At 42.6% G+C, this 13578-nt stretch overlaps 1 protein-coding gene across 1 annotated transcript in view; it reads left to right on the forward strand.

Moving 5' to 3' along the window:
• The window catches only part of LOC128636405 (serine/threonine-protein kinase MARK1-like), a 72041-nt gene that overhangs the window by 50461 nt on the left and 8002 nt on the right, over positions 1-13578 (forward strand). The window contains exon 10 of the mRNA XM_053689425.1: positions 1360-1417. Coding sequence (XP_053545400.1) covers positions 1360-1417 — 58 coding nt within the window. The remainder of the gene's footprint in view (positions 1-1359; positions 1418-13578) is intronic.

A 13578-nucleotide genomic window follows, 5' to 3' on the forward strand; every position in this document is an offset into this window, starting at 1 on the left:
AACCTGACTTTTCATATTCTGTTAAAAAAGTTTTGTATATGACCACTAGATGGTGCTAACATTCAGTATGTCAAAGGTGTTTATAGGAATGGGTGTGGTTTACAGGTGTATTTAAGCTGCATTATCTCCAGGTGTAACTATGCATGATTAAGGACTAAGTCCGAAACGTTGCTGTTTGTTGGTCTGGCTGTTTACTCTGCATACTGCACGAATAAATCTGTTGGAAACTACCGGCTGGTGCTGCTTCTTTTTTATGATTTTTTATGACTTTATCATTTTATATAATGGTACACCTTCCTAACAGAAGCGCACAATCTGATAAGTGACTATTTTGTTAATACTCACACGCCGCATATTACTGATAGGTGAAAGCTGAGCAAGTGATTCTTTGAGAATTTACCAGTCACAGGCTCTTACAGACAGATGACACATCACTATACACCTGTATATTAGTTATTTCATGCAAGGATTGTTTCATGTGAAGTGCTAGACAATTTACATTATAATGATCTATTTCCTCTAATGTGTTAATAATTCCACATCTAGGGGCCGAATTATCAAGCTCCGAATGGTGATGATGCCCCGTGTTTCTGGCGAGCCTTCAAGCTAGACAGAAACACAAGTTATGAAGCAGTGGTCTAAAGACCGCTGCTCCATAACCTGTCCGCCTGCTCTGGGGTGGCGGACAGACATCGCTGGAAATCAACCCTATCGAATACGATCGGGTTGATTGACTCCCCCTGCTAGCGGCCGATTGGCCCCAAATCTGCAGGGGGCGGTTTTGCACCAGCAGTTCCCAAGAACTGCTGGTGCAATGATAAATGCAGAGAGCGTATGCTGTCGGCATTTATCGATGTGCAGCAGACATGGAGGCCTATTTAACAACGGTCTTGTGGACCTGATCCGACAGTGCGGATCAGGTCCGCAAGACCTTGCTAAATGTGGAGAGCAATACGCTCTCCGTATTCAGCATTGCACAAGCAACTCACAAGAGCTGCTGGTGCAACGCCGCCCCCTGCAGACTCGCAGCCAATGGGCCGCTAGCAGGGAGGTGTCAATCAACCCGATCGTACTCGATCGGGTTGAATTGTGGCGATTCCTGTCTTTAGACCGCTGCTTCATAACTGCTGTTTCTGGCGAGTCTGAAAACTCGCCAGAAACACGGGCCCACAAGCTCCGTACGGAGCTTGATAAATGGGCCTCATGATCCTCAATATCGGATCATGTCCGCTCGCACAATGTTAAATATTCCCCTTAAAATTAATGTTAGCAGTAAGGCAATGACATTACTCCTGTAATGAAAATGTTATTGTAATTATTTCTTAGTAGTTTTGACATTTATCTCATTTCTAATCATAGCAAATCCTTAAGTCACCGTGGGCTGCAAAAGCTGAAGAAGATCAGACTCAGAAACCAGGTATGACATCAGTTTCACCTAATCAGGATCTTAAAAGGAAGGGTCTCTCTGGATAGAGAATAGATGTCTGCATGAACTGAAATATCCTAATTTAGCTCATTGTGCATTGCAAGGCTTTTGGAATGGTCCGCTTGTGATACCTCAATCTTACCTCAGTTAATTTGGTTTGTTATCAATTTATAAAGCTATTTCTGCTCTATATACTGCAGCATCATCTACAATGCTTTTTACAGTTAAAAATCTCCAAAGGTACCACACAAGGGCGTCTTTTGTTTTTTCTATTATTTATCATAATTGCTGATACCTTGGCTATTGCAGATAGGTAACCTACTGATATTCATGGAATGATCTAAAATGATATACACCATTGGCGACTCTAGGAACAATAGATGGGGGGCACATAAGATACCACAGTCAAAACTGGGGGAGCACTAATAATTTCTACCACAAAATCTTACCACTGAAAATAACACATACACACACACACACACATGCATATACACACAAACACAAGCATAGACACACAAACACATAAATTATATATACATACACACATATACATACACAAGCACACACACATACATACACACAGTTACACACACATCGTACATACACACACGTACATAAATACACACACATGCATACATAGTTACATACATACAGTTACACACACATTAAACATACATACATACATACACACACAAATAAATACACACACACATATATACATACATATATACATACACAGTTACACACATACACAGTTACACACACACATACACACATTATACATACATACATACACACATACACACACACATATATACGTACATACACATACATACATACATACACAGTTACACACATACACAGTTAAACACACAAACACACATTATACATACATACACACACAGTTACATTCACATACACACATACATACACAGTTACACACATATATACACACACAGTTACACACACATACATATCCACCTGACACATGATAAATCGGCCCCTAAGCCTTGTCTAGAAAATATAACTATGATATATTTTCATCTTGCTCTGTTTTCCCCCTATAAAGGATAACCCATGCAATAGCATTGGGGCTATTAGGCAAAAAAGGTAAAAAAATATTATGGCTTCCTCACTTCCTATCCTTTAATCACTTCAGTTCTACGCAGTGGTGGCTGGTGACATTCTGGCCTCTATTTATCAACCTGTCAACTTACCTGCATTTGACGGCACCAATACGCTCGCCTAAGATCGCCTAACATCGCTGCCGCGGACCTGAATACGTTCTCCAAAATTATCAAGAAAGCTGTCAAAAAGCCGCGCACCAAGTACGGAGCGATGAGCAGCGGACTGTTGTTAACTAACAGTCATCAATCTCGCTGCTCTTCGGCTTATTCACAGCTTTATTGGTACCCTGTCACTAAGCACCCACACTATACTATACTGTTTACCCCCTAAACCGGCACTCCCGGACCCCGCCGCACCTAAATAAAGTTATTAACCCCTAAACCTCCGCTCCTGGAGCCCACCGCCACCTACATTATATGTATTAACCCCTAAACTGCCGCTCCCGGACTGCGCCACAACTAAATAAAGTGTTTAACCCCTAAACCGCCGCTGACGGACCTCGCCGCCAACTACATTAAATTTATTAACCCCTAATCTGCCCCCCTACACCGCCGCCACCTACATTAAAATTATTAACCCCTAATCTGCCGCCCCCAACGTCGCCGCCACTATATTACATTTATTAATATTTATTAATATTAATATATTTATTAAATACTTACCTGTAAAATAAACCCTAAGATAGCTACAATATAACTAATAGTTACATTGTAGCTATTTTAGGATTTATTTTTATTTTACAGGCAACGTTGTATTTATTTTAACTAGGTAGAATAGTTTTTAAATAGTATTAACTATTTAATAACTTCCTAGTTAAAATAAATACAAATTTACCTGTAAAATAAAACCTAACCTAAGTTACAATTACACCTAACACTACACTATAATTAAATAAATTACCTAAATTAAAATAAAATTAATTACAATTAAATAAAATTAACTAAAGTACAAAACAAAACACTAAATTACAGAAAATAATAAAATAATTACAAGTTTTTTAAACTAATTACACCTAATCTAATCCCCCTAATAAAATAAAAAAGCCCCCCAAAATAATAAAAAGCCCTACCCTATACTAAATTACAAATAGCCCTTAAAAGGGCCTTTTGCAGGGCATTGCCCCAAAGTAATCAGCTCTTTTACCTGTAAAAAAATACAATACCCCCCAACATTAAAACCCACCACCCACACACCCAACCCTACTATAAAACCCAACCAATCCCCCCTTAAAAAAACCTAACACTAACCCCCTGAAGATCACCCTTCCTTGAGACGTCTTCACCCAACCGGGTGAAAGTCCTCAACGAAGCCGGGAGAAGTCTTCATCCAACCGGGCAGAAGTGGTCCTCCAGACAGGCAGAAGTCTTCATCCAGACGGCATCTTCTATCTTCATCCATCCGGAGCGGGTCCATCTTCAAGACATCCAACGCGGAGCATCCTTTCAGGCCGACGACTACCAAACTAATTAATATTCCTTTAAATGACGTCATCCAAGATGGCGTCCCTTGAATTCCGATTGGCTGATAGAATTCTATCAGCCAATCGGAATTAAGGTAGGAAAAATCCTGCAATCAGCCAATAGAATTGAAGTTCAATCCTATTGGCTGATCCAATCAGCCAATAGGATTGAGCTCACATTTTATTGGATGATTGGAACAGCCAATAGAATGCAAGCTCAATCCTATTGGCTGATTGCATCAGCCAATAGGATTTTTCCTACCTTAATTCCGATTGGCTGTTAATAAGTATAATGTAGGTGGCGGCGGTGTAGGGGCGGCAGTTTAGGGGTTAATATGTATAATGTAGGTGGCGGCGGGGTCCGGGAGCGGCGGTTTAGGGGTTAAACACTTTATTGAGTTGCGGCGGGTTCCGGGAGCGGCGGTTTAGGGGTTAAACACTTTATTGAGTTGCGGCGGGGTCTGGGAGCGGCGGTTTAGGGGTTAATAAGTATAAAGTAGGTGGCGGCGGTGTAGGGGGGCAGATTAGGGGTGTTTAGACTTGGGGTGAATGTTAGGGTGTTAGGTGTAGACATTTCCCATAGAAATCAATGGGATATCGGGCAGCAGCGAATATGAGCTTTCGCTGCTTTCAGACTCCCATTGATTCCTATGGCATCCGCCGCCTCCAGGGCTGCGGATTGAAAACCAGGTACGCTGGGCCAGAAAAGTGCCGAGCGTACCTGGTAGGAATTTGATAACTTCCAAAAGTAGTCAGATAGTGCCGAACTTGCGTTTGGAACATCTGTAGTGACATAAGCACTGAGTCCGGCGGATCGTATGGTACGTCACTATATTCTACTTTTGCCGGTCTGTAGGGTTTGATAACTAAGGCGAATCAGGCTCGCCACAAATACGCTGCGTATTTGCGGTTGACGGCTTGATAACTAGAGGCCTTTGAGTCAATGGGGCACCTAGGTTCCTCCCAAATTTAACCCTGGTGTGAAAACTCACCCAGTGCTTCCAACATGCAACAAACATGTTTAATATACTTACCTTTGTACATGGTCACACACACATGCACAAACCTACACAAAAACATGGTCATACACACATGCACAAACATACACAATAACATGGTCACACACACATGCACAAACATACACAATAACATGGTCATACACACATGCACAAACATACACAATAACATGGTCATACACACATGCACAAACATACACAATAACATGGTCACACACACATGCACAAACATACACAATAACATGGTCACACACACATGCACAAACATACACAATAACATGGTCACACACACATGCACAAACATACACAATAACATGGTCATACACACATGCACAAACATACACAGTAACATAGTCACACACACATGCACAAACATACACAATAACATGGTCACACAAACATACACTATAACATGGTCACACACAGATGCACAAACATACACCATAACATGGTCATACACACATGCATTAACATACACAATAACATGGTCACACACACATGCACAAACATACACAATAACATGGTCACACAAACATACACAATAACATGGTCACACACACATGCACAAACATACACAATAACATGGTCATACACACATGCACAAACATATACAATAACATGGTCACACACACATGCACAAACCTACACAATAACATGGTCATACACACATGCACAAACATACACAATAACATGGTCACACACACATGCACAAACATACACAATATCATGGTCACACACACATGCACAAACATACACAATAACATGGTCATACACACATGCACAAACATACACAGTAACATGGTCACACACACACATGCACAAACATACACAATTACATGGTCACACAAACATACACAATAACATGGTCACACACAGATGCACAAACATACACAATAACATGGTCACACACACATGCACAAACATACACAGTAACATGGTCACACACACACATGCACAAACATACACAATAACATGGTCACACACACATACACAAACATACACAATAACATGGTCACACACACATGCACAAACATACACAATAACATGGTCACACACAAATGCACAAACATACACAATAACATGGTCATACACACATGCACAAACATACACAATAACATGGTGACACACACATGCACAAACATACACAATAACATGGTTGCACACACATGCACAAACATACACAGTAACATGGTCACACACACATGCACAAACATACACAATAACATGGTCACACACACATGCACAAACATACACAATAACATGGTTGCACACACATGCACAAACATACACAGTAACATGGTCACACACACATGCACAAACATACACAATAACATGGTTGCACACACATGCACAAACATACACAGTAACATGGTCACACACACATGCACAAACATACACAATAACATGGTCACACACACATGCACAAACATACACAATAACATTGTCACACACACATGCACAAACATACACAATAACATGGTCACACACATGCACAAACATACACAATAACATGATCACACACACATGCACAAACATACACAATAACGTGGTCACACACACATGCACAAACATACACAGTAACATGGTCACACACACACATGCACAAACATACACAATAACATGGTCACACACACATGCACAAACATACACAATAACATTGTCACACACACATGCACAAACATACACAATAACATGGTCACACACATGCACAAACATACACAATAACATGGTCACACACACATGCACAAACATACACAATAACGTGGTCACACACACATGCACAAACATACACAATAACATGGTCACACACACATGCACAAACATACACAATAACATGGTCACACACACATGCACAAACATACACAATAACATGGTCACACACACATGCACAAACATACACAATAACATGGTCACACACACATGCACAAACATACACAATAACATGGTCAAACACACATGCACAAACATACACAATAACATGGTCACACACACATGCACAAACATACACAATAACATGGTCACACACAAAATAATGTGGTCACACACACATGCACAAACATACACAATAACATGATAACACACATGCACAAACATACACAATAACATGGTCACACACACATGCACAAACATACACAATAACATGGTCACACACACATGCACAAACATACACAATAACATGGTCACACATACATGTACAAACATAGACAATAACATGATCACACACATGCAGAAACATACACAATAACATGGTCACACACACATGCACAAACATAAACAATAACATGGTCACACGCACATGCACAAACATACACAATAACATGGTCACACACACATGCAAAAAAATACACAATAACATGGTCACACACACATGCACAAACATACACAGTAACATGGTCACACACACATGCACAAACATACACAATAACGTGGTCACACACACATGCAAAAAAATACACAATAACATGGTCACACACACATGCACAAACATACACAGTAAAATGGTCACACACACACACATGCACAAACATACACAATAACATGGTCACACACACATACACAAACATACACAATAACATGGTCTCACACACACATGCACAAACATACACAATAACATGGTGACACACACATGCACAAACATACACAATAACATGGTCACACACACATGCACAAACATACACAATAACATGGTCACACACACATGCACAAACATATACAATAACATGGTCACACATACATGTACAAACATACGCAATAGCATGGTCACACACATGCACAAACATACACAATAACATGGTGACACACACATGCACAAACATACACAATAACATGGTCACACACACATGCACAAACATACACAATAACATGGTCACACACACATGCACAAACATACACAATAACATGGTCACACACATGCACAAACATACACAATAACATGGTGACACACACATGCACAAACATACACAATAACATGGTCATACACGCATGCACAAACATACACAATAACATGGTCACACACACATGCAGAAACATACACAATAACATGGTCACACACACATGCACAAACATAGACCATAACATGGTCACACACACATGCACAAACATACACAATAACATGGTCACACACACATGCACAAACATACACAATAACATGGTCACACACATGCACAAACATACACAATAACATGGTCACACACACATGCAAAAACATACACAATAACATGGTCACACACACATGCACAAACATACACAATAACATGGTCACACACACATGCACAAAAGTATACAACAACATGGTCACACACACATGCAGAAACATACACAATAACATGGTCACACACACATGCACAAACATAGACCATAACATGGTCACACACACATGCACAAACATACACAATAACATGGTCACACACACATGCACAAACATACACAATAACATGGTCACACACATGCACAAACATACACAATAACATGGTCACACACACATGCACAAACATAGACCATAACATGGTCACACACACATGCACAAACATACACAATAACATGTGTTACGGTTGCCTCCAGGCTGGCTGGAAGTTGGACCGTAGAAAAGGATGCTCCTAGCGCTCACCAAAGGAGCAGCAGCACCGTGGACACTCTATAACTGCTGCGTAGCCACCATAAGTAATGCAGACTCTATGAACCACCGCTGCTGGGCTGGTATCTCGCCGTCTGCTCTGCGCCCTGGACCTATGACCAGGCTCCAGTAGGTGAACCTCTTCCTTCTGTAGCAATCCCTGTAGCTAAGGGAGTATGAAGAGCATAGCAATCCCTGTAGTGATTATAAGCTGTCCCCTACAAACATGAGTCAAAGCTGCAAGTTAGAGGGTCAAAAATAGGTCTGATGTGCTGGAGCACACAGCCTCCTTTTTATTGAGGTTACATGCAAACAGGACACTCTCAGGGGGAGGCATAAAATCCCCCATCACACATTTGATATTAGATAGAGAGACACTCCCTTTGACAGGCCACAACATTTACTTCAGCAGATAACATTACACACAATAAAACAATGCAGTCCACCTTATCAATACTAGTCTGATTAGACAATGGGAAAGTTGATCACTAAACCTAATTAGAGCTAATCCCAGCAGACTTGTATTTAGAATAGGTTTCTTGAAGCTGAACAAAATTTAACTCTTAATGGCACACAATGAAACTGAACCAAGTGGGAGAAAGCCAGGGACAAGTCATTTCACAGGTCTGGGGACATAGTCTTAAAGGGGGCATTGTTCACCAAAGTCACAATATGTCCCCAGACGGTTCCCAAAGGGCCACACACACCCAACAAAAGTCAATATACTCTCAGGGGCACAATCTTCCAGGGGCCATAGTCATGAGGAAGGAGGCTGGCAAATAGGCTTCTCCAAAATCCAGGGAAGCAGGGCAACCTTCCATTTAAAGGGCCAGTCACAAATAGCAGTTTGTAACATATCTCCCCTTTTGGAGGGAGACTAACAAGGCACCTGACCTTCTGTCGGTCAGTGCCTAAGTTAGTCTCGCAACCCACCCACAAATAAACACTAGCAGCAAAGCAGCCCCCCCCACAACAAGTAGCACTGGCCTGTAGGTTCCAGGTTATAGGATGAAAGTGTAGCATCCTCTGCCTTCCTGGCGCAGCTGGGCAAATAGCTGATGGTACTTGGGGGGCAGAGGCCAGCGGCACTCTACCCTGGTGCCAGCGCTTCTGCTGGGGTGAGGGGTTTGCAGGCCAGTCCTGTAACAAGGGGGTCTGTAGGGCAGAGGCCAGCAGCGCTCTGTCCTGATGCCAGCTCTTCTGCTGGGGGAATTGGGGCATAGTCCTGCCCGGTGGCAAAGGGAACGTGGGGGTCAGTGGGGGTTAACATCTCCACTGTTAACCCTGTGCCCAAGTTAGGAGTTAGCTGGGGAGGGGGAGATTGGCTTACCTCCTCCTCCTGATACTCCGGCGGCCGTTGGGAAGGGAGGTCGATGCTCTCCTCTTCCTGTGGAACATGCTGCGGCTGGGGAGAGAGACCGGTTGTCTCCTCTCCCTGGAAGGCACACTCCGGCTGGGGAGGGAGGTCGATGCTCTCCCCTCCCTGTAGCTGGGTCTGTCGCTGGGGATCTGGGCCGCCTGCCCAGCATCCCTGTAGGGCCGGTAGAGAGACTGCGGTCCCATCTCCACCTGCCTGCTGGGGGTCCTCCCAGGACCAGTCTATGAGGCCTGCTGCCTCTGGTATCTCTGGTTGGGGTTGGGGAAGGAGACCGGTTGTCTCTTCCCTCTGCACAGTATACTGCCGCTGGGGAGGGAGGTCGCTGCTCTCCTCTCCCTGTGGAACATGCTGCGGCTGGGGAGAGACCAGGTGTCCATACCCTCAAACTCCACAGTTGGCGCTCAAAGGCTCGTGCCGCTTTGTTCTCCGTATCCAATTCCCGGATGATGCGACTGACAACCTCCTGCGCAGGGTCTGGACCATATCGGACTAGCCGCCTCTTTACCTCTGGAACGAAATCCGCGCCCTCATAGCGACGGATCCGGTTGAGGTGCTCTTCACATGGTTCTGACCAGTATCTTGTCAGCTCCATGCTGCTGTAGGTAGGGACGCTGCGCAGTGGCTAGCGTTGCCCTCAATTACTCTCCTACGATACCAGTGCTGTTGTGGTGCTGCTCCTTGCGCTAGGACGCCAATCCCACCGCTGCCGCCAAATGTTACGGTTGCCTCCAGGCTGGCTGGAAGTTGGACCGTAGAAAAGGATGCTCCTAGCGCTCACCAAAGGAGCAGCAGCACCGTGGACACTCTATAACTGCTGCGTAGCCACCATAAGTAATGCAGACTCTATGAACCACCGCTGCTGGGCTGGTATCTCGCCGTCTGCTCTGCGCCCTGGACCTATGACCAGGCTCCAGTAGGTGAACCTCTTCCTTCTGTAGCAATCCCTGTAGCTAAGGGAGTATGAAGAGCATAGCAATCCCTGTAGTGATTATAAGCTGTCCCCTACAAACATGAGTCAAAGCTGCTAGTTAGAGGGTCAAAAATAGGTCTGATGTGCTGGAGCACACAGCCTCCTTTTTATTGAGGTTACATGCAAACAGGACACTCTCAGGGGGAGGCATAAAATCCCCCATCACACATTTGATATTAGATAGAGAGACACTCCCTTTGACAGGCCACAACAGCAGATAACATTACACACAAGAAAACAATGCAGTCCACCTTATCAATACTAGTCTGATTAGACAATGGGAAAGTTGATCACTAAACCTAATTAGAGCTAATCCCAGCAGACTTGTATTTAGAATAGGTTTCTTGAAGCTGAACAAAATTTAACTCTTAATGGCACACAATGAAACTGAACCAAGTGGGAGAAAGCCAGGGACAAGTCATTTCACAGGTCTGGGGACATAGTCTTAAAGGGGGCATTGTTCACCAAAGTCACAATATGTCCCCAGACGGTTCCCAAAGGGCCACACACACCCAACAAAAGTCAATATACTCTCAGGGGCACAATCTTCCAGGGGCCATAGTCATGAGGAAGGAGGCTGGCAAATAGGCTTCTCCAAAATCCAGGGAAGCAGGGCAACCTTCCATTTAAAGGGCCAGTCACAAATAGCAGTTTGTAACAACATGGTCACACACACATGCACAAACATACACAATAACATGGTCACACACACATGCACAAAAGTATACAACAACATGGTCACACACACATGCACAAACATACACAATAACATGGTCACACACACATGCACAAACATAGACCATAACATGGTCACACACACATGCACAAACATACACAATAACATGGTCACACACACATGCACAAACATACACAATAACATGGTCACACACACATGCACAAAAGTATACAACAACATGGACACACACATTCTCACACACACAATCTCACACAGGTTTGTGCTCACACATGCACTCATACATATTCTTATGCACACACACATGCACTCTTTCACACACATGCTTATGCACACATGCACTCTCTCACACACATGCACATATACTTAAACACAAAACAGAAGTTATATAGCTGGCTCAGGTGATTTGGCCATTAAGTATACTTCATTGTACTTGTGCGGTGTTAATTTCGTCGACTAAAACTAGACTAAAATGAGCATAAAACTAAAGAAATTCTGATGACTAAAATACAACTAAAACTAAATCAAAATTTGCTGTCAAAATGAACACTTTATGCAATTTGTTATAATCAATCCATATCTAATTACTGCTCTTTTGTAAAAAAAAAAAAAAGCAAAAGCAAAGCTATCTTCTTGTTTATTTACGAAACTTGGTTTTATTTAATTTTAAGATAAAGACATGTTATATATCACAACGGCTAAATCTGTGTCTGTATTGCACGTTTAAACCTTTATACCCAAAATAATAACAGGTGTTATGTTTACTCCTGGAGGCCAATTTAACAAAGGTCTTGCGGACCTGATCCAACAGTGCGGATCAGGTCCGCAAGACCTCGCTGAATGCGGAGAGCAATACGCTCTCCATATTCAGCATTGCACCAGCAGCTCACAAAAGCTGCTGGTGCAACGCTGCCCCATGAAGACTCACGGCCAATGGGCCGCCAGCAGGGAGGTGTCAACCAACCCCATCGTACTCGATCGGTTTGAATTGCTGCGATTCCTGTCTGCCTGCTCAGAGCAGGTAGACAGGGTTAAGGAGCAGCGGTCTTGATAGATAGGCCTCCTGGAGTATATAATGAGCTTAGAAATGATAGAGAAATGCTTAAATAATGCACTTTATCTAAACCCCTTAGATGTTAGTTTACTAAAACTAAAACAATTTAGATGACTAAAATACAACTAAAACTAAGACTAAATCACAATTTGCCGTCAAGATTAACACTTTACTTGTGTGGGATATAGTACACCAACTTTCATTGCATTTCTAGCATCAGTATCAAACAAACTGGGTACCTACCAGTGGACTTAATGAATAGAGGACACTGGTGCATATATATATATATATATATATATATTGGTTAAGGTGCCTCTGCCCAGCTTGCTTAGTGTAACATATTTAATCTTTAAGTAGAGCTAGTGTTTACAAATATGTTCCAGCCCCATTGGAAGCAATGCCTGCTTTCATAGTAAAATAGTTACCAATGGCATTTGAATTAGATTATGGGAAACCAGTATTGATGTGATAATTGATAGCAATCATATTCATTAACTATGTCTGCCACAAGATGTTAAACCATTTTAGGAAATAATTAAATTAATACCTCAGTTATCACCATCTAACCTTTTGATATGAGTCAGTAGCTAATTCCTCTGGCAGCAAACTAGTTAACACAGGGAGATAAAAACAACACACTCCCCTTGCCCTGTCCTGGCAATTAGTTTTATGGCTGCACTCAGGAATGTGAGGACTCATTTGCAAAAGTGAGAGGCCATCATTACTGTCAGGGGCTGTTTATCATTTGGCAATGGCAGCGATTGGCAGCTTTTCACTAACTTGCTTCTCTGAATGCACTGAACATGCCCGGACTGCACAAGCTCAGTGATTCTCTGATTA

This window comes from Bombina bombina, chromosome 7, assembly GCF_027579735.1.
Source record: "Bombina bombina isolate aBomBom1 chromosome 7, aBomBom1.pri, whole genome shotgun sequence".
NCBI lineage: Eukaryota > Metazoa > Chordata > Amphibia > Anura > Bombinatoridae > Bombina > Bombina bombina.